Source organism: Ictidomys tridecemlineatus, chromosome 10, assembly GCF_052094955.1.
Source record: "Ictidomys tridecemlineatus isolate mIctTri1 chromosome 10, mIctTri1.hap1, whole genome shotgun sequence".
NCBI classification, from domain to species: Eukaryota; Metazoa; Chordata; class Mammalia; order Rodentia; family Sciuridae; genus Ictidomys; species Ictidomys tridecemlineatus.
Window position 1 is genome coordinate 81,630,684 of NC_135486.1, and position 23,002 is coordinate 81,653,685.

General features: G+C 31.5%; 1 protein-coding gene across 1 annotated transcript in view; it reads left to right on the plus strand.

The window, feature by feature from the left end:
• Dnajc1 (DnaJ heat shock protein family (Hsp40) member C1) overlaps positions 1 to 23,002 on the plus strand; it is a 210,355-nt gene that overhangs the window by 96,237 nt on the left and 91,116 nt on the right. Inside the window, exons 4-7 of the mRNA XM_005325773.4 lie at positions 7,099 to 7,264; positions 8,273 to 8,370; positions 9,316 to 9,409; positions 21,704 to 21,794. Coding sequence (XP_005325830.2) covers positions 7,099 to 7,264; positions 8,273 to 8,370; positions 9,316 to 9,409; positions 21,704 to 21,794 — 449 coding nt within the window. The remainder of the gene's footprint in view (positions 1 to 7,098; positions 7,265 to 8,272; positions 8,371 to 9,315; positions 9,410 to 21,703; positions 21,795 to 23,002) is intronic.

Sequence of the window (23,002 nt, forward strand, 5' to 3'; positions counted from 1 at the left end):
ATTTAGTCTTACTGAACATTTTATTTATTATAAGTTGGTGTTCTATTTTCATTCCTTCCCAGAAATGCAGTGTTTACAACTGTATTTTTTACAAATGTAGTTTTAAAAAAATATTTTACAATTAAATGTAATTTTTGTTGAAATATTTACTAGTTTGAATCAGTATTTATAGACTCTAAGATCAGGAGTCATAACTTTAGGCGGTTCTGCTTCATAGATAAGATTTTTAACATGGATGTTTATTCCCTGGGAAATACAAATACCACTTGTTTCCAAACAAATACCCATTCTATTTGATATATCTGTATTAGTTCCTATCTGATATGTGGTTGTTGGTCTTCCTTCTCTCATTTCTTAAATGTTTATAATTAGCCTGTTAACGATAGTCAAGTTGATACATTCTCTTTCTTGGTTGTAGATGGACAGAATACCTTTATTTTGTTTATTTAGTTTTTATGTGGTGCGGTGGATCAAATCCAGTGGCTCATATGTACTAGGCAAGCACTCTATAACTGAGCCACAACCTAGACCTTAGTACGCTTCCATGTTTCCTCACTCTCAAAATAATTAACCAAATTTATGACTGAAAAAATATTCATGCTTTTCTCATTTCTTTTGACTTCATCCCATTTCTTAATTCTGCTCAAGTTATTGTGTTTAGTGTTAAACCTCAAAATGGAGACAGCCTCTTACTCTGGGACTTTTCTGTGCCCCTTTCATAAGAGGGTAATACTCTTACATAGTGGTTTCTAGTACCATTGATTTAAGAAGAGATTGCAGAGAGGCTCCTTTCCTTTACTCCCTTTAGAATGTGTGGAATATGGATACTATTGTGGGGCTTCGAAGTTTTATAAGTCAGACTCACAGTAAGATATACATTCAAAATAATACCTCAGGGGACACACACACAACTGAAATAAAAGGCTCACAAAACCCTATTGTATTTGAAAGAGACTTGATTTTTTCCATTCTGGTCTGTCTAGTCTCCCACCCCACCAAAGCTGCTTTGGTCCACAAGATTGATTTCATGAGACATGGTCCACAATCCAAAATTTTAAAATGTTGCCTTCCAGTTTAAAAAAAAAAAAAAGTACTTAAAACAACAACAACCCACCAACCTCAAAGCTCAGTTATTTGAATTATAAGCTTAAAGCCAACTTAAGTATTTGTATCTGTCTGTGGTACTAAAAATATATTTTAAAAACAACCCTGAAAATATGCTATGAACATCATTTTGAGTCTTTCTTCAAATGTATTGTCCAGAATTATTCTGTATCCTAAAATGTTAGCTACCACTCTTGGCTGTCATCTTGACTGTTTAGTTTGAATACCTCCTCAGTTTGTCAGATTGCAAAGCAAGGAATCAAGGTATTCTCTTGAAGTATTCTTGGCTTTATAACAAGGGCTGGCATTGATCCAGGTATCATAGCAGACATTCCTTGGGTTTGAGATAATCTATAGTGTTGAAAGAGTCCTAAAAGTGTGTTGAAAGAAGTGTTGGTCATTCTGTGCAAATTTTCCAGTTAGTTTCTTTCAATGAGCCCCTACTTTTGTTTCACACATCAAAAATGTGTCTGTAAAGATAGCTTTATTTAGTCTTCCAACATCTTGAGCATCAGAGTTTGTCTTTTTGTTTGTTGTTGTCAATAAACTTTGTAACAATGTCTTTCAGTTACTGAAATTATCTGTCTTTTCATACGAATCACTTCTTATACTTAAGCCGTCTTCTCATTAACATAAACTCATCTAACATTATCTCTCTAGGATTAGTTCCCTCTGCTTATTTAGAGTATTGGTAGAAAAAATGGATCTGACAGTTACACAAACAGCTGTAGTATTTATACCCCTTGAGGCCCAAGTAACTCTTTGGTAACTGGTTTTCCTTGAGGCAAAAGTCTTAACTAATCAAGCTGAGACTCACTCCTTTAAAGCTTGCGCCTGAGGCCAGGTGACCTGTGAGTATTTAAGTGAGAAAGGCATCTCTGCAGACAATTACCTAATGTTCATAATTCCTTAAAAAAGAAAAGAAAAGAAAGAAAGAATAGAACACTGCTTTATCTTCTACAGAAGATTGTCTCATATTGGCCTTAAAAGTATTCTTGATATCACAATTGTTTATAATAAATATTCATTAAATAAGTGTTTTTAAGTAACCTTCCAGGGCTAAGAATATTGTTCAGTGGCAGAACACCTGCCCAAAATGTGCAAGGTGCTGGTTTGGAGTTCATCTCCCGCACACACATTAAAAGTGATCTTCTGGGAATTTGCAATTTGGAAAATTGTCAGACATGTTTTCTTTTCTTTTTCCTTACATGTGAAATAATCAGATGTATTATCTAAATTTTGATAGAAAAGGGAAGAGAAATGAAATAAGCAACAAGCTGGATAATGTTTTTAAGAAAAACACAAGTATTATTTTATTTCATAACAGCCAAAGTATTAATTATATATCATGAAAATCTTTTGCTTTAAGTTTACAACTCATTTACTGTTGATAATGTACAGAGTTTTACAAACCATCACTGCAATTCAGATTTTTAATATTTCTATTATTTCAAAAAATTCACTCAAGGGATTGGTGTTGTGGCTCAGTGGTAGAGCACTTGCCTAGCATGTGTGAGGCACTGGGTTCTATTCTCAGCACCATGTATAAATAAAATAAAGGTCCATTGACAATTAAAAATTATTTTTGAAAAAATTCACTCAAAACTCATTTTCAGGCACTTTTGTCTCTGATCCCTATTTCTGGGCAATCACTGATCTACTTTACATGCCTGTAAATTTGTCGGTGCTGCTTATTTCATATAAATGGAATCATGTAGTATATAGTCTTTTGCATCTGGCTTCCTTCTAGTAAAATATTTTTGAGGTTTATCCATATTGTAGCACTTCATTCTTTTTTATTACTAAATAGTATTCCGTTGTGTAGATACACTACTTTTGTTCATCCATTCACCAATTGATGGACCTTTGAGTTGTTTCTACTTTTCTGTGATGTTAAATAATGCTGCTGTGAATATTTATGAATAAATCTTTGTGTAGATGTATGTTTTCATTTCTTTTAGGTAGATTCCTAGGAACGCAATTATGAATAAACTTTTCTCCCAAAGGCATAAGCTGTATCATGAAAATAACAGGTTTTACTGGTTAGTGGTGTGAGGAAACTTAGCATAGCAGCCTTTCTTAAACTTCTTAGGTAACTTACTTATTTTGGGGAACAGTAGCCCAGCTAATGGTCCAACATAAATTTCTATACATGTGCCCTGAGTTTAGCTAAGTGTTGGGTTCCAGTCATCATACACACCATATATATGTAACTGTATATATACATACATATTAAATAAAAGTATTGAGTACCAGTCTTATATATATGTGTGTGTGTGTGTGTGTGTGTGTGTGTATATAATATGACTAAAGTACAATCTACTTATATGTGTATATATACACACATACACTACATTGTGCTTTAGTTATATTAACATAATTTACTTTTGTTTTAAATCTGTTATAAATTTTAACCAGTATTTTTTTTGCTCATCCAATTATGCAGATTAAAATCTTTTTGTCTATTTTGTTTCTGTATTTATGAAAATTGAATGTATTTTTTAGTTTACTAAATGAAATTATGTTTTGTTTATAGTGCAATTGAAGGTATAGTCATCAGCCTCAGTTAGCTAAAATTTTAAAAATCCATTACCTAGTTATTGTTGTTTGATTACAGATTTGTTTTAATCAAAATAAACATTAAGCTGAGAATAAAAAATCTCATTTTATAACCTACCCAATTTGAAGATATGACACATATACAATGTAGAAAGTGCTAAGTACCACAATTTTTAACATATGTGTATATTATATGTTAAATATATATATATGTATACACATGTATGTATATATGTATAAACATATTTAAAGAAAGCATAGGATCAGTTAATTTTGTCTTGTTTTCTGTTTATGATCTCTATATAATTAACTTTTACTGGAAATTTTGAAATCTGACCCAAATTAAATTTATGTTGTTGTTAAGCTAAAAATTTAAGCTTTATATGATGGGAATCACAATTTAGTCAAGTGCCAGAATTATTCATTTTCAAAATACACAAATTTTCTATTTTAGTTACATAATTTCTGTTTTGTTTCAAAATGTGCTGATATTTTAAATTTATATAATTTTTTCTGTTGGTAATTCAAAATTTTAAGATTTTATTTGTTTTCTAGAAACTATTTATATTAGGCTGAATATTTTTGATGAACTGTGGGTTCTGAATGGAACTTACTAAAGATTAGACAACCATTATTTCATGTTTATCACATACATTTTAAGAAAATCAAATGAAATAAGCATGCATTAGGTTATATGTTAGATCTGTGGAAATGATCAGTGTTTTTATTTAGAAGAAAATACCTTACAGTTATATGACTTTTTGCATTAATGATGTTTTTATCATAGAGATTTGCTTCTGTGTGTTCTATAACACATTTATACATTTTTAAGGAATTTTTTAAAAAATATTTATTTTTTAGTTTTAGGTGGACATAATATCTTTATTTTATCTTTATGTGGTGCTGAGGATTGGACCCAGTGCCTCACACATGCTAGGCGAGTGCTCTACTGCTGACACAACCCCAGCCCCATTTCTACATTCTTGATCTAGAGTATTTTAACAGTGTTATGTGCTTAAATATAAAAACATGATAAAGGGATGTCTTAAATTTTGTAGTGTTAACATGTTTTTCTTTAAATAGCTTATTGAAAAATACAGTGCCTATGTGTTTAAGAAGTGTATTTATCTTTTCAGTGTTTTATCAGGAAAGCAGTAATTTATCTTTTAACAGTATAAATTCTAAAAAGTGAATTTTAATAGAAGCCATCTTCCCTTAAAATGATCAGTCCCCTAGGTCATAATGTTCATTGATAAAAAAATCAATAGAACATGATTCTAAGCTTAATCCTTGGACGCTATTGTTTAGAGTAGCAGACATAACCTAATAAATATCTGGTTGTGTTTAATATGTTCAGTACACGAGGTTTTGCTACTTTTAAATTTGGTTGTGCACTAAATACAGTTTATACGGGGAGTAGAAAAGTAATTATTAACAGATGCTTAGCATTTTCAGCAGTATTAATAATAAAATATTTGATAGGAAATTCTTAACTATGAGTTCAACCATGTATTTTTCCAGTGCAGTTTAGATATAAAACAAATTTGGCATTTAGCACTGCTTCTAGAAAGTTGTTTCCACTTTCTTAGATGGTCTTCATTAATAACCTTACTTTTTTCACAAAGTCATTTCAGAGAGATTTGCTGGAGATAATAATTTTTATATTAGGCTCCTCCACCCCTAATGAATATGAAGTAAAATAAGGATTTAGAATAAACTTGGAACTTAACATTCATTGGACTTCATTTGAATGTTATAATCGTGTGCTGTAGTAATTGAAACCTTTTTACTTTTCCACATCTAGTTTTAAATGAGATAGTTTTTTAAAAAAAAATTTAAATATAATTTTTTAAGAACAGTAATGGTAGGGTTTTTTGTCATTATATTTTGATGTTAATATTCAAGAATTGCTGCAAATATTAAACAGGAGGATATTTAGCATCAAATTTTTCTTGACCCTGCTACTATACAACCATATTTTAATTTCTATACTCTCACATATAATACACAGTTTGCATTTTAAGAGTTTAATGTTAATTAATTTTCTTTGTTTTCAAATTTTGGTTATTCTTATCTAATAGTATTATTAATAATCTAAGTTGATTTAATAGTCAGATGTTCTAGAATTGCTAATAAAATATATTTTGCATTAATAACCAGTTTTTTCTATGGAAAATAGAAGTTGCCTGTAATAGACCCTCTGCTTAAATTTTTTTAGCGTATCTCCAAGGTATCAATTTAATAACTATCAAAGTAGCCACTGCAGTTGTAGCATTTAAATTGATTTACACGTCAAGACTGGCAGTTTAGCAGCTGCGCTATTATTCCTAGATCGGTCAATTTACTTGAGAAAAACCTACTACTGAGTTCTGCTGACCTGCCTGACAATATAGACCCTATTTCTATTCCTGTAATTAGGCCTGCGACTAACTCAGAATATTTTTAATTAAAATATTTTGGTCAATGTGTTGCACCAAATTAGGCCTTTCAGTGAAGATTTAATTCTGGATATAGTGTGATTAGAATATTTAATGAGTTGTGTTCAATTAAGATTAGTGTGTTGAACATAACAGTGTTTGTGAGCATTTTGTGTTTCACAGTCATAAACAATTCTTATTTTTAATCTTAAAAATATTTGCTTTAATAACAGGTAAATTTAAATTCAGTTGAAATTTTATTTTAAAGAAATTTTTTAAATAAAAAAATATACTTTATCCCTATAGTACCAGGAAAGATAATTTAAATGTATTGCAAGGAAAGGTTTTTTACTTATTAATGTTCTTCCTTCCCAGCAAAAGCCAAAAATGAGGAAATTGCCACTTTTTAAATGGTTACAAATAAGCAGTTTTATTAAGAAGTCTGACATAAATGTTGACTGTTTCCATATCCCTTTTTTTTCCCTAAAGGAAGGTGAGCAATTCAAAATACAAAGTGCTCATTTTATAGCTTTAAGTTTTTTGCATAAAATAAGGCATATAAATGTTTTAACCTTGAATCAACAAAAGACACAGACTAAAAATTTTATCCTGAATTTGATTCAATATATATGTAATTCATGGTAACAAAACTTCTGATTTTGATTTTTCTCCCAACAAGAGCCTTCCTTTTCTTATGGACTTTTGTGGTGTTAGCTTTTTCTTGTGAATTTTTTGTGATTCAAGACTGTGGTAGACAGGTAGATCATTTGTACCTCCTTTAGATTAGATCCTGGGGTTCTGTAAAACAGTGTATTCTTACTGTGCACATTCTTAAAGGTTGTCAGTATTTGGAGCCACATACAGTGCTTTGAATTCACTAGACACTAAATGCTGGTAATCTACGTAATTTATGTTATCTATTTGGGAAAATTCTTTTCTTTTTAAATATAGGTACAAATAAAGCTTTTTGTTTTTATTTTAAAGACCCCATGAATAACCTTTATATTTGCTACTGTAGGTATGATGATATTCTGATCAATGGACTTCCAGATTGGCGGCAGCCTGTATTCTACTACAGGCGGGTGAGAAAAATGAGCAATGCTGAGCTAGCATTACTCTTGTTCATTATTCTCACAGTGGGTCATTATGCTGTGGTTTGGTCAATCTACCTGGAAAAACAATTGGTAAGTATTGGTGATAATCAAATGATCTGGCTTCCTTCATTTCATGTGGAATTTCAGACATTTATTTTTCAAGTGATGAGAATTTCTATTTTCAACATATACTCATCATTCTAATTGTTTTACACTCAATAGTTAGTGTTTTATTTATTCCTAAGAAGTACCAATGTAATAAGAAAAATAATATTGCTTTTTTAAAAATGTCGCACTCAGGGGCTGGGGTTATGGGTCAGTGGTAGGGCATTTGCCTAGCTTGTGTAAGGCACTGGGTTCGATTCTCAGCATCACATATAAATAAATAAAATAAAGATCCATTGACAACTAAAAAATATTTTTAAAAATATGGCACTCATTTTAAAACTTTTCGAAGATCTGAATATCTAGCTGAAAATAAGAAAGTACATGTTTTCTTAATTATCACCTTTTAAATAGAATTATTTTTAATATAAGATTTATTCTTGAAATTTTTTGTCACAGGCCCTTACATAATGAATGTTTATTTTAAAAACATTTTAACTAAATTCATAAGATTCAAGATTAATGTATTTTATGACTTCAGAGATTGGTTTAATAGAAAATTATTATATTTTTCTTGGTCTGAAAAGCTATTATACACTTTATTCTGCCATGGGTTTTTATTTATATGCTAAAGGTAATCAAACATATTTATCAGGATTCATAAATTAGCATCTGTTTACTCATTCCTTTTGAAGAGACATTATTAAAGTCGCATGAATGAGAAAAAGTAAGTTGAATGCTTTTTCTTCTTAGAAAACTTTGATTGCTATGGAGATGCACATGACTGACAGTGCCAACTTCATGTGTGTTAAGGCCTGGATACCATGGCAACAGTCATTGTGAAAGATTGATGATTTTACTTAATTATGTTGGACCCTACATACATTTGCATAAATGTACCTCTGAAGTGTTTACTCTTCACAGAAGCATCTTGATAACATTTAAGAATACATGTTAATGATAACCTGTAACCATAATTCTTTCCACATTAAGGATGAACTGCTTAGTAGAAAAAAGAGAGAAAAGAAAAAAAAGACAGGCAACAAGAGTGTGGATATATCAAAACTTGGTGCTTCAGAAAAAAATGAAAGGTAGGAGTATATAAAAATACTTTATAACTTGAAACTTTTTAAATGTCTTTAATATGATTCAACATCATATGTATATCCATTTCAGATATGCTTTCATTTTTATCTATAGTAGGTTTATAAAGACTAGTGAGCTGAAGTTTGTAAGACAAATTCTAATCTTTGAGAAAATTAGTAAAGTGCTTATATATATATATATATATATATATATATTTAAATAATATAAACTCAAATTCTTGTAGTATAAAATTTTTGTACTAAACTTTAGAAACAAAATATTACTAAAAGAATCTATCTCTTAGCTCAGGAATGACAATATATAAAGAGGCAGTGATATGTGGTACACTCAAAAAGATACCACGATTTCTTCTATTGATTCATAGAAAGAAATAAGTGGTTTAAATAGTTCACACAGCATGACATAAACTGGATCAATGTGGAATGGAGATCAGAGACCATTCTGCCTGTCTTCTATTCTGATGACATCAGTGAGTAATGCTTCAGTGAACTGCAAATGACATTAATTTTTATGTATTGGTTGTTTATGCTACAGTCTTCAGATCTGGTTGTCAGCACTTGGGAACATTCTGACTATGGTTAGTCTTTTATAGCTGAAGTAATCATAAGGTTTAAGAATTCATTATGCAAAAGTGATTTTCGTCCAGGTTAGAAAAGGATTTTTGTTTGTTTATAATTTGAGTATGAGTCTCCTTTCCCAAAATCTTAACCTAGATTCTCTTACTTGCTATATATTATTGCATTTATAAATATTGCATTTCATAGTAGAGTAAAATTAAGTGATAACATCATAAGTATTTCATTGAATATTTTTACTTTTTTGGTTAAAATAGGTGTTCAAAAAAGAATTCATGATCTTTTAAAAAACATTTTGTTTTGTTTCCTAGCATTTTCTGTTTCACTGATTTGTTTGGGTTTTTCCCCTTTTAGATTGCTAATAAAACCACAGTGGCATGATTTGCTTCCATGCAAGCTAGGAATTTGGTTTTGCCTTACACTAAAAGCCTTGCCTCATCTAATTCAGGTAAAAGGTACTTCTTTCATATCCTATTAGATGCTTTCTCTTTTAGTTATTCATGAAATAATTTAGGCCAGTGTCTGCTATCTGAATGCTGTTATACACATATGCTTCATAAGATTGATTGAATTGAATGATATTTTTATAAGTTAAACCTAATTTAGAGTAGTTTCAAGATTGTTTAGTTATCTTATTGCTATAATTATCTCTTATTTTTGCTTTTAGAACACCTTAGAATTCCAGGACACTAGGAAAAGGAAAAAAAAAATTCTATCGTTAGGACAGATTTAAAAGCAGTAAAAGTTTAATCTGCTATTATAATGAAAGGCATAACCGGTAAAAAGGAACAGAACTCAAGTGGCTTATCACCTATTATTTTAATAGCATTTGAGTACATGATGTTTTTTTTTAAAGCCCTTAACATGAGCATCTGTATAATTATGCAAAAATATATATATTGCTTTTCATTTATTTGCAATTTTAAGAAGAGTGAGGACATTTTGTTTTCTGATAATCAGAGTGTCTGTTTCAAGATAATACCCAATAAAATGTGGGTATATATATATATATATTTATATGGCAATTAACATATAAAATGTGTTCTATTAAATTATTGCTTTTGCTAATTCTAATTGTTTTGCTTACTTAGAAAATTCCCAACACATAAATGTAATACTTGAAAGTAAGTAAATACTTTTTACTGCAGAGATTTTTGAAGTTTTTGAGATTATAATTTTGGAGGAGAAATGTTTTGCTTCAGTAAATAAGTGTATTTAAGCTAGAGAACCAGTTCTGCCTACTTTGTTTTTAGTTATCATCAGAGCTATCAATCTTAAATACTTATTTGTTATTTTACTCTAAGTAATTTGCAGTCATTTATTTGGTAAAATTAACATATTTCTTAGCATGCAGGGTAATTTGCCAAACAAGAACTAATGTATTTCAGTGGCTTAGCTTTACAATTTATTTTAAATTATTTGCCTATGGTATCTAGACCCATCAGATTAAACAAACTGATTGGTTTGAATTTTAAAGTTTCTACTTACCTTTTGGTACCTTTTGCCTATCAACTTTTAGATACTTATGCATTAGCCTTTCAGAGCCTCTATAAATCTAACTTTTAAATTTTAAATCTAATAATCTAAATTATTTCTTCCTCACAAATGCATTCTAGAAGAAAAACAAGATGATTTTTTTCCTTTTGCTTAAGCTAATGATTTGGAGATAAAAGATTAATTTTTCTGAACTGGTTGTGGTAGCACACACCTGTAATCCCAGCTACACCAGAGGCTGAGTCAGAGGGAGCACAAGTTTGAAGCCGGTTTTAGCAACTTGGCAAGACCCTGTGTGAAAATAAAAAATAGTAAGGACTGAGGATGTAGCTCAGTGGAACAGTGCCCCTGGGTTCAATTCACAGAAGGGAAGGATGGTTATAGGAGGAAGGGAGGAAGAAATGGGAGGGGGTGGTCTGAGGAAAAGGGAGGTGAAAGGGAGAGAGGGAAAGGAAGGAAGAGAGAGGAAGGAAGAGGCAAGATCAGTTTTTCTGGTGGTCACTGACAAAATAATGTAATACAGTTTGCTTTTACTAATTGTAGTAGTGTAATAAGTATTTTAGATTGATAGACATATAATTTATGTAAGACATTAGCAAACAATACTGAATAGTTGCTGTTAGGATTAGATTTTTGTTCACTTTTTTTTGGTTCATTGTGAACCTTTGTATTAATTCATAATAAAATTCTATATTGGTTCATCCATAAAACTATAATATGAATACATATGCTTGATGATACACATTTTTATGTGATTCTTCTTTGAGAACCTCTTAAATAGCATTCTTAGGAAATTTAGAAAAATTCATTTTAACAGAAAGCAATCTGAATTGGTGATTGATACAATAGTCAAAAAAGGGCCCTACTAAAGACCTAAGCATAAATGTCGGGGTATGGCAGTGCACACCTAAAATCTCAGTGGTTTAGGAGGCTTTAACAGGAAGATGGCAAGTTCAAAGCTAGCCTCAGCAATTTAGCAGTGCCCTAAGCAACCTAGAGAAAGTGTTGAAAAATGAAAAACTGAAAAGGCTGAAGATGTAACTCGGTGGTAAAGTGCCTCTGGGTTAAATTTCCAGAATCCTCTTCCCCAAAACAAAAGCAAAACAAAACCAAAATAGATATAGAGACCTGCACATAAAAAATGACACATATAGCCTTAAATATTTTAAACATGTACTTCACATTTATTCACCACTCTTATAATATAGAGCTATTGTTGTATTTTTTAAGGAGTACTCATTGGTTGAAGTTCCCTGTCCTTTTTCTTGCATAAACCATACCTATAATCTCAGTTTCTTTAAAGACAATCCCAATCTTGATATCTTTAAAGAAGAATCTAATTAGACTCTTAGGAAACAATGTCATTGCAGAATCCTTATAGATTTTTATGATTTCCCCCATATAGTCTTTCATCTCTAGTTAAAAGCATCTTTAGCAATCTTACATGGAGCTTTCCAAAGAACTAAACTTGGTTCTCTTAGAAACAACTCTTATTTCCTACTCGTATTTTATCTTTTTAACATGGTTTTTAATTGACTTGTGTAATTACAAAAACAAGTATAACTGACACAAATGGGTTTGTGGTTTATTTTGTGGTACTGGGCATTGAATACTGAGGTTGCTATACCTTTAAGCTATACCCCCAGCCCTTTTTATTTTTTATTTAGATAACAGGGTCTCATAATGTTGCCCATGCTTGCCTTGAACTTGTGATTCTTCTGTCTCCTGAGCTGGTAGGATTACATAGGTTTAAAAGCTAATACAACAGCTCTTGTAAGCATAAATAAGCAGATATTAATTAACAAGAGTTTTACATCTTGTATGAGCCTCTTGAATTTTCATGAAAAGTTAAGTAAAACTGAGCTGCAAATATTCTAGGTAAGTTTTTAAAAGTGGGAATTTTCCAGCAAGTGCATTCACTCTGGAGAATCTGTATCCAAATCTTGTCATAGCAACATCCCTTCCCAACTTATTTTCTTTCCATTCATCCTCTAAATATCCTTTTCTTTACTACATTTGGTATATGTATAGAGTTATCTACTGGATTGGGAAAAGTGATAGTTTTGACTCAGCTTATGCTCCAGGTTCTATTTGTTACTCAACATTAAGGACCTCTTAAGAAAACTCTGTTATTTATTGCCTATTTATGTTACCCAAATTTATTTTCTATACCCCCTAGAAATACTTACAAATGACAATAGTTCATTCATATACATATAGATATATACACACACATATAATTTATTATATATATATAATATTTAAGCTTCATGTGGTCATATGTTTAAAAATAATGCAGCCATTTGAATAAAAATGTATAAACACATGTAAAAGTAAGGAGCTACAAGGGACTCCAGAAATGAATATGCCTTCTAGGACATAAGTCAGGTAACAGTTACAACACATGAATTGAAATAACCAGGATTCAATATGGCATATAAGTTTCACGTGTATAGTATAAACAGTGAGTTCTGGGGATGTTCAAAGATGTAAGTTGTCTCTATTTAGCATGACCAGGAAACACTAAAAGGAGGAGCCACTTGAACCAAGTCTTGAAAGATGAATAGACCCTTAACAGTAAAGTACTTACTTTATGAAATAGGTCAGATACAAAAATAATATCATTGATATAGTACTTCCCATACTATCAGTTTATTAAGATACTGTGTTAAATCTGAAAGAGATCTGAGAAAAACATTGCACAGTGGCTTTTTTAAGAGAGAGGATATCACATAGCCCATTAGTATCATCTACAATTATATTCTGTGCCTCCAGATGCTGAGTATATCCATTAAGGAATTTACATTCTAATAGATGATCGGGTATTTATATTCTAGTAGATAAATATGATATAACAAGTCTAAAATAAAACATTTAGACAGAATAAAGTTACTTGATAGAATAGGAAAGTATTTTTATCTTACTCGTCTGTCAAAGATATGTGTACAATGTTAGAAATGGTAGAGACAAAGCACATAATGGTTATTAAGTGAGTAGAAAATACTCTTGAGTGATTCTGTGGTCAGGCAAGGTAGAGGTAAAAGTATGTTTTTGTAGTACCCTTTGCTTTTTTCTTTTTCTGTTTCTTTCTTTCCTGTGCTAGGAATTAAACACAGGGCCCTTGCACATTCTAGGCATAAAATGTACCACTGGGTTACATCCCTACCCCATATCCCTTGCTTTTTGAGAAGGTTCTTATTCCCTCTAGTACTAAGTTGTGTTCCTTTTTTTTCTCTAAAAAGGATTTTGTGATGATGATAAGAATTTGGTAGATTAGAAAAACAAAGCTATTATACTTGACATGTTGCTGTATAACATTATTGATAATGTTGATTTAATAAATCAAACATTTCCTAGATGGGTTCATATTCAAGGAAAAGATTGATAGAAATTGCTATTTAGCAAAATGTATGCCCCATATCATTCATGTACTTACACAGGCAGAAATGTAAAAGAAGTCAAATGAGAAACTAATGGAAAAATAATATAGAGAGTATTTGTGAATTGAGAAGTAGAGAGAAGGCTAGTGTGTGCTTGGAGAGGTAAGAACATTGGAGAAGAGTAAGATGCATTTCTATATGCAGAGAAGTTTAGGGAACTTGAGAAAGTTTGTGGAATAGTTAAGAAAGCATGTAGAATGATCAGCATAAGATACGGAATATGAATTAGAATATATCAAGGAACTTGGACTCTATTAAGGCTTGGCTTATATGCATTGAGGCTAGAAGTTATTTGTAACATGTAAAGTGTAGCGCCAATGACACTTTCACATCTTACCAGTTTGTTTGTCTTCATGATAGTTTTGAAGGGAGTACACATTCTTTTAAGACTCAATCTGTCATTAATGTTGTTGGTATTCAGTGTTTAATTCCAGGAAATTATTCTAACCTTCATAATGTCCTTTTAGGATGTGTGTATATGTGTGCATTGGGGATTATACCCAGAGTCTTGCACATGATAAACATGCACTCCACCACTGAGCTATGTTCACAACCCTGGAATATTTTTAAACTGATCTTGTGTTTTGTACTCATGAAAGTAATAAAAGTTGATGAAGTATAATAAGTGTTATGTGCTTATTTTCAATCTAACTCTTACAACTTTTTAGTTTATTTTTGTCATTGTTTGTGTTGGAGCCTCATACATTTGGGTCCATAAACAATTTGGATTATTAAGATTATCTGTTTCTCAGATAAGATTAGAAAGTGCCAGATATCTCAAGTGATTACCAATTTAAATCAGTCATTGTCTGAGATGAAACAGGTCTTAAGTACTCATAATTTATTTACTAGATAGTTTTACTTTCAGAGAATTCACTATTTAAGTTTCTGATATGCTTCTTAGTAATATAACTTACAAAATATAATACTCATTTAGTTGTGCATTGCCTAAAGTTGTAATTTTTTCACATTTGTAAGTTCTAGTTCTACCATTTCTTACTACCAACCTGTTCTAACATAAACACAGTTAAAATAAAAATTATTGTAGGAAGTTTCCAGTATGTATATCCTCACTCCCATGAGAAATTAAAGATGGTGTAAGAGCAGTAACTGAGTAAAGAGAAGAATCTAGTGTTGATCTAGCTTTTATTTCAATAAATAAATAAAGGGTGCTTAAGAGGGTAAAGGGAGTACGATATAGTACTTTATGGTATTATCAATAAATGAAAGCATCCTCCCTCCCAAGCAGCTTCTCCCATGGAGACTACAACTGTGGACAAGTCTGGAGGTCACCCTCCCTTACAATCAGGCCCCTTCCTTTCTAGACCCTTTTGCTTCTCTTTGCTGGGACTCTGTCAGAAACCAAACAAACAAAACATTCACAGCTAATTAGCAAGGAAGAAAAGCCTCTAAAAGACTAAGAGGCATTTGTTGCCTGTCCTTCTCAGAGTTAAGTACAGGTTTTCCAAGGGATAAAGCAGCATACTTTAGTTCTCTAAAACTTAAAAAAAAAAAAAAAAAAAAAGCTTCAGACAGATATATTTTACATAGGAAGCACATACACAAATGAGAAGGGATAGGAAGCTGGTCTGAATTTTTATGAGTGAACTCTACTATTAAAAAGGGACAAAAAGATGCAGAAAACTGGAAAAACCTCACAACATAAGGCAAACATTCCTTACTTCAACTCTATGAAAGGAGGGCTTTAGGTGCAAGTAGTCAGAAATCCAAAGACAGAATACAAAGTTTTCTAGTTTTATTGCTAAATGTAGAAAAGATGAAAAGCCACAAAATGCTAATTAGCTAGGATGTTAGAGATATTTAGTCTTATTGATTCATATTTTGTAGATGAAAAATATTTAAGACTCAGATTGGTGAAGCATTTTGTCCAAAGTGGTGCAACTAGTTAATGGTAGAAGTGAAACTTAAAGCAGATAAAAATAAATATTAACATATAAGAAATATAAAATCTTAAAAATAAGTTTTCTCAATAGCTGGATAACTAGAGCTTCCTATTTAGTATAATAAATTGTCTAATTCTAAACTCTCTTTCAGAATAATCAGGCTGATTTATAATTATGATAAAAGCTGTAGAAGGATTCTTAACATTGGATTGGGGCTCAATAGAGGGCTTAGTTTATCTCTCTCTTCGCCCAAGTGGAAAAGTAGCTTTTAGACTTTGCATCTTTTGAGTACAACTGTCTCAGGCAGAAAGAGGGCACAGCTTCTGGTGTTCTGTTGTATTTTTATTTCCTTTTGTGAATTCAGTATTATTATAATTCTGTATAGAAATGTTGAATCTTATTCAAAGTATACTTATTTTTTCTATATTCTTTATTCTTTACTATAAATGTATTATACATTATGATTAATCCTGAAATTGTAATAATAGTCAATAAAACAACAAAATTTAATATAGAGCATATCACTTTGTAGGCAGATTTTCAGAAATGTACTTTTGGTGTCTTCCTGTGATTAAGGTTATTTGTTAGCTTACAGCAAAAGAGGAGATTTGTGCTATCAAGCAATCAAAAAGAAATGGAGTGTGCTGGGACTGTACCACAGTGGCAGAGCGCTTGCCTAGCATGTGTGAGGCATTGGGTTCAATCCTTAGCACCACATAAAAATAAATAAAATAAAGGCATTCTGTCCATCTACAACTACAAAAAAAAAAAAAAAAGAAAAAGAAATGGAGTATACTCAGTCTTTTTTCTAACTACCTCTTCTCAGAGCTTTTCCACATTCTTTGTTCTCATATTTCCTGGCTTCTGCTCACTTTAAGTCAGTGCCCTTTTTTCCAACCTTTCCTTAGTTTGCTTAATATTTTGAAGTTTATAAAAAGAGGTAAAAGCAAGCCAAAATATAACAAAAGGCCAGCTCAGTGTGTTATTTTTATCATGTAATAAAGTATGTCAAAATGTTAAAAGAAAGATTTATGTATGAATTTTCTTCATATCACCACTAACCTCAGAAATATTACATCTTCAAAGTTTGGCTAAATTATCATTATTATGAAGTCTTTATAAGGACAACCAAAAAATTCCCATGGTACATTCTCTTGTACTAATTTTATAACACTTAGCATTTTGTATTATAAATTGAACATCCCTTGATCCCAAAATCCAAAATGCACCAAAATCCAAAACTTTTTGAGTTATTAACATTGATGCTACCAGTTTGATGGCTCAGTGTACACAGAATTTATTTCATATACAATATTAAGAATGTTGTATGAAGTTACCTTCAAGAATATTGTATAAAATTATTTTCAGGCTATAAGGTATATATGAAATATAAAATAATTTTGTGTTTAGACTTGGGTCTCATCCCCAAAATATCTCATTATATATATAATGAGACAAATATCCAAAATTTTTAAAAAATCAGAAATCTGAAACACTTTTGTGTTTTGTATGAGGGATATCCTGAAATTCCAGTAGCTGTAAATATTTTTCTAGATTATGCCATATGTCTATCATGGAAAGGGAGCATTCTGTTCTAGCTAGCCATTCAGGAACTGAACACAATAATGTCTTTGCCAGCTTCTAGCTGTGCCCATCTGAAAGATGTATTCTCCTTGCTCATCATGGCAAGTGTAGAGAGCTAGAGATATTTATAAGCTTTTCTGTTGATTCGTAAAAGATATTATTTTTAAATTATACTTTCACCCTCAGTTCATTTAGAACTAGTTCTTTGACCTACCTTATCTTCAGAGGGCATGGAAATGTCGGGGGAAAGATAAAATGCTGGGCAAGTACCATCTTCTCTTTAGCAAATATTTATGTGTCCTTACTATGTACCAGGAAACTGTACTAGGCCATGGAAATTAAAATAGAAAAGAAAAATTCTGTTCTCAAGGAACTTATATTCTATATTCCAATTTAGTTTAATATTTATAATTTATTTATTTTAGCATTACCTGGGATTGAACCCAGGGCTTCACATATGCCAGATAAGCACTCTACCACTGAACTACATGTCATTCCTATTTTTATGCCTTTTTGAAGGACAACTTTTGTATCATATAATCCCCAAATATCCTAACAAAATAATACATAACAATGGTTCAGTAGATAAATATAAATAAATATGTATAACTATTTAATGACTTTTTGTGCAGGTGCCTATGCTTTACAGTTACATACAATGAATACTCATGACATCAATTTAAATTTGCCTTAGTTTCAAATGTAAAATCAAGCCCTCAACTTGCTGTCTTCACAGGTGAATATTGAACTCTTCGAGAAGTTTTGTTAAGTATAAAGAAAGTTGCTTCTAGAGTAAAAGCTTTTCTCATAATTCTACCTATAACAATTATAAATTCCTAGAGAATCAAACTCTTTCATTTTTAATACAGTATTATGGAATTAAATCTAGGCAGTTCAGAGCCTTAATGAATTAAAGTAAGCATTCATTTATTTGTTATATATTTATTAAACCTCTATGATGAAACAGGCAATATATTAAAGATGAAGGGATGAATATGATGTTTATATTCATAGGAAATCTGTAACTCCTGTTTAGGTAAAGTGGAGTTTATCCTGGACTCAAAATGATTTTTTTTTTGAGGGGAGAGGTATTTTCTCTTGTAAATACAACAATTGTGTTCTCTAGAAATATCCTCTAAGGAAGAAGGAAAGAAGAAATGTTAGAAACAGTTGATCTTGTTCAACCTCTTTTTGAATGACTGAATCCCCTTTAGAACTTAAAGAACAGTCACCTAGTCTTTTCTTGAATACTACCTCCTGAGTCAATCTATTTTATTGTTACCAAATTTAATTACCAGAAAATGTTTCCTTGTTTGTCCAAAATCAAAACTTCCATCTCTGAAACTTATGTAGAATTCACACCATTCTTTTCTGCAGTGACCCTTAAACTATTCTGAGGTAGTTATCAGGTTATCCCAAATCTTCTCATCTCCAATCTGTTACAAGATACAGAGAGTTTCAAACTGCCTCATCATTTGATCACTTTTCTTTTAGAGTCTTCTGTTTGTCAGTGCATCTTATAGTGTGATATCTCATGCCATATACAAGGATAGTTGAAACAAATAGTTACTTAGTACAGTAGAAATTTTTTAAATTATAGATTTGTTAGTGAAGTAATACTTTCTGGAAAGCACATATGTAATTATAATTTGAAAATGCAAGTAGGATAAGAAGAAAAGAAAAAGTATGAGGAACATTTAAATAAAATGGAACAAATGGAAGATGCTCTGCCTTCAACCAACAGTGAATGAGACAGGAATGTATGAAAACTCTTGGATTAGCTGGAATAGTTTAAGGTGTCCAGTGCATTGCAGCCCTCAGATGAATGTTGTTTGGGATCAAATAGGTATTTTAAAGAAGAATTTTTTGTGGAATTGTGTGTTATAGCAAAAAGAAGAAACATTAGTAGAGAAATGTTCAAATTTGGCAAGACCACTAGAAAGAAGTTGCTGTTACCCAGCAACAGGTCTTTCCATTGAGGCAAGAAGGATATAGATAGAAATCATATAAGCAGCAAGACACAGGATTTGGACAGAGGCATTTGTTGAAGTATAAATCATTAAAAACTTGCCCTTTTGGTAGACAACAAGATTCTAATCAAAATGATAAAAATATAAAGCCTAACTAGGCACAAAACATCATTCTTCAGTGTTTCCCAAACATTGACAGTTATCGTCACAATGATTTCTCTGAGTTAGGTAATTTTATTATCCCCATTTTATGGATGAGAAAATTGACCCATAGAGAAGGGAAGTGATTTGCTGAATGTCACATAGCTAGTAAAATGGCAGAGCTGGGATCTTCATCTGGGTAGTCTGGCTCCAAAATCTGTCCTCTTAATCATATCTCACTGTACTATACTATGATGATTGATTTCAACCTACCTCCTTTCACCTCTCATAAATAACTAACCTTTGCCCTTCTTTTTTTTGCATGGTGCCACATTTCCTACTCCCCTCAAGGAGCCAATGCCTTCCTGGCCTTTTCTTCTTCCCTACTATTAAAACCTACTCTGTGGAAAGAAGCTAATAAGCTCATTCATTCATTCACACCAAGGTATAAATAACTGATATGGCTTAATATAAAATAATACTCCTCCAGGGTTGAATTTTTAAGGGGGGGGTGGGGAATATTAAGGGATGATAAAACTTTAACCCAAAACCTTGTTGAAATTTAAAGTATATTTGGGCATGGGAGGATGAATAAATTGGGTGCATGACCTTCTGTACTTTTCAAGTTACACCACTGTTTAGCTGGCCCAGGACTTGTGGGAACTCTTCTAGTAGAAATGAGGTAGAAACATAAAAATGAGAATGAAAAGAATAAAGAAACATCTTTACTATATTGATGCAATGATTTTAGAAATACCTTATTATTTCCCTAATTCATTATCAGATTGATAATAAGAGTTCTGAAATAATCCTAAGAGACATAGAATGTAGAAGAAAGCTTTGACTTGGATATAGTCATAGATGAAAAAAGATAATTACAATCTAGGGCTTAAGTGCTCATGTATTTACTTCTGATCTGGGTGGTGTCAACGATTGGTTTTATTCTTTTTTATTTTTTATTCTTTTATTTTCTGCAGAAATAACCTTCTCAGGTGGATCTATGATATATCTGCTTTAAAAATCTTAAGAATCTGGGAATATTACCCTACAGTTATCTTTGATATCTTTCTTTTCTTATTCTACATTAATCATCAAGCCTTTTCATTTCTTTCTTTATAAGGTTTTTCATATATTTCAATCTAGTTGAGTTCAATTAACACTTTTGCCCACTCTATGGCAAGATACTTGCACTGGGTATACACATATCCCTATCTCAAATGTCCTATCTTCTAGGAAAGAATACAGCATTATATAATCATAAAAGTGTTTAAGTACAGAAGTAGCATACAGGAGGGAATTACTCTGCAGAAGATATTGCTTCAACAGTTTTCAACTATGGAAAGTAGTTTGCCAGAATAATGGTGGGGGAGCAAAATCACTTCAGCTAGAGGGCCAAGCGAATGTAGTCATGGAAACACAGTGTGAACTGGTAGCTACAAGTGTTGTTGCTGTAGAATATGAAGTTTAAGTCAAGGAATGTAGGGAATATGTTTTACTTTTTTTTTTTCATTGTTAGGATCATCATATACCTAAAGCATCAATTTGTTTATTTTCATGTCTGTGATTATTTAAGGCCTAGTCATTTGGGGGGCACCTTGCTGAAGTCTTATATATGTGTCACTCATTGAGACTTTAGCCACTATATCTTACCTAAGTGTGTGTATTATGTGTCCTCAGTCCTCAATCCTCCATTATTATAGTTCTCTACTGGCATCTAAAGGTGATGGAAGGAGGAGTGATGACTTTTCATTTATATCACCATGTTCATATTTGTTTTATCATCAGATCTGCACATAATAGTTTTGAAAATATATTGGAGGTAAGGGACTAATATGAAAATAGACTGAGTGCTGCCAAATAATTCAGTTCAGAAAGTGAGTTTTTCTCTGTCCATCTAGTAGTATGATTTCAAGAAAATGCCATATGATGGAAGAAAACAGGAAGTGTAAAGCTCCTTTTCATATTTGAGAGAAAACAGTTTACTTAAATTTATACTCATGCAGTTTCTGGCTTTAGCTCTTCAGGAGAGAAAACTTGTAGAGAAGTATTTATTCGGTTTCTTGTGTTCATCATAAAATTTGAAAATATATATTAAAAAAAGAATGGCTACTTATAAAATGAATATACTGCTTTAAAAGGAAATTATAGTGAAAACACTGTTAAAGCAAACTGATTTTTATGTTAATTTACTTATAACTTCTTTTTTAAGGATGCTGGGCAGTTTTATGCTAAATATAAAGAAACAAGATTGAAGGAAAAAGAAGATGCACTGACTAGAAATGAACTTGAAACACTTCCAAGTGAGTTTTAAAGATTCTCTTGCTTTGTTAACAGTGTCATATAAAACTGACTAAATTTGGATTGCCTTTAAATTCATATTCAGTAGTCATTAAAGTTTTTAATATTTCTGTACCACTTTCCAATAGATTCACTTGTACTTAATGTATTGTGCATAGAAAATTCTTTATTACTAAACTCAAAGTCCAAAATCCAAAGGAGGGATAAAATCAATATGGAGTCACACAACTCCTCAAGTAAAGTCCTGTTATATTCAGTACTATAATTATAATTGATTTGGGAGATGAGCACTAGGGAGTGAACCCAGGGGCACTCTACTACTGAGCTACATTCCCAGCCCTTTTTATTTTTTATGTTAAGACAAAGTCTCACTAAGCTGGAGAGGCTGGGCTTGAACTTGTATCCTCCTGCCTCAGCTGCCTTAGTTGCTGGGATTATAGGCATGCGTCACCATGCCAGGCACAATTGATATTTAGTGCCAAATCTAATCAACTACCGTATATTTTAACAGTACTGTACAATGCTATAGTATTGATGTGAAAGTCTTTGTTCTGTTTGCAATATTGTTGTATGATGTGAGCAACCTTGAATAAATGATCAGCATATTATAAAGAAATCTTCCATTGAATACTAAAGATAGTTCTTCCTGATTTTAGGAAAAGTTGAACATACTATTAAAGAAGACGTTTTCCAACCCTTGGTCTTTTTATCTAATTTTAGCTTTTCTATATCTTTCCCACATATAAATGCTGTGTCTCTTTACATTGCTTTATTTTATCCATAGCATCGCACACACTTAACATTATTTATTAGTTTTATTTACATCTGGTTTCTCCCAATAGAATATAATATAAGCTCCATGATGGTAGAGACTTTATCTGCATTTGTTCACTCCAAGATTCAGAGGTTAGGGCATAGTAATTTTAAAGGTGCTATTTTTTGTCTACAATGTTCCTTCATGTTTCTGGGCAGCTTTAGGGACTGTTTCTTTTTTACATTGTGTCTGCAGCATTGAATAGTGTTCTGGCCCAAAGCAAATGTTCAGTAAATGGATGAATGGATTATGAATTATAAATAAGTATAGTTCTATGTATATTTATAAATGTCACCTAAGCATTTAGACAAGTTTCTAGACAATTACAAAAGACAATTACAAAATAATATTCATGTTAGTTATATAATTCTTTTTTTTAAAGAGCGAGGGGGGGAT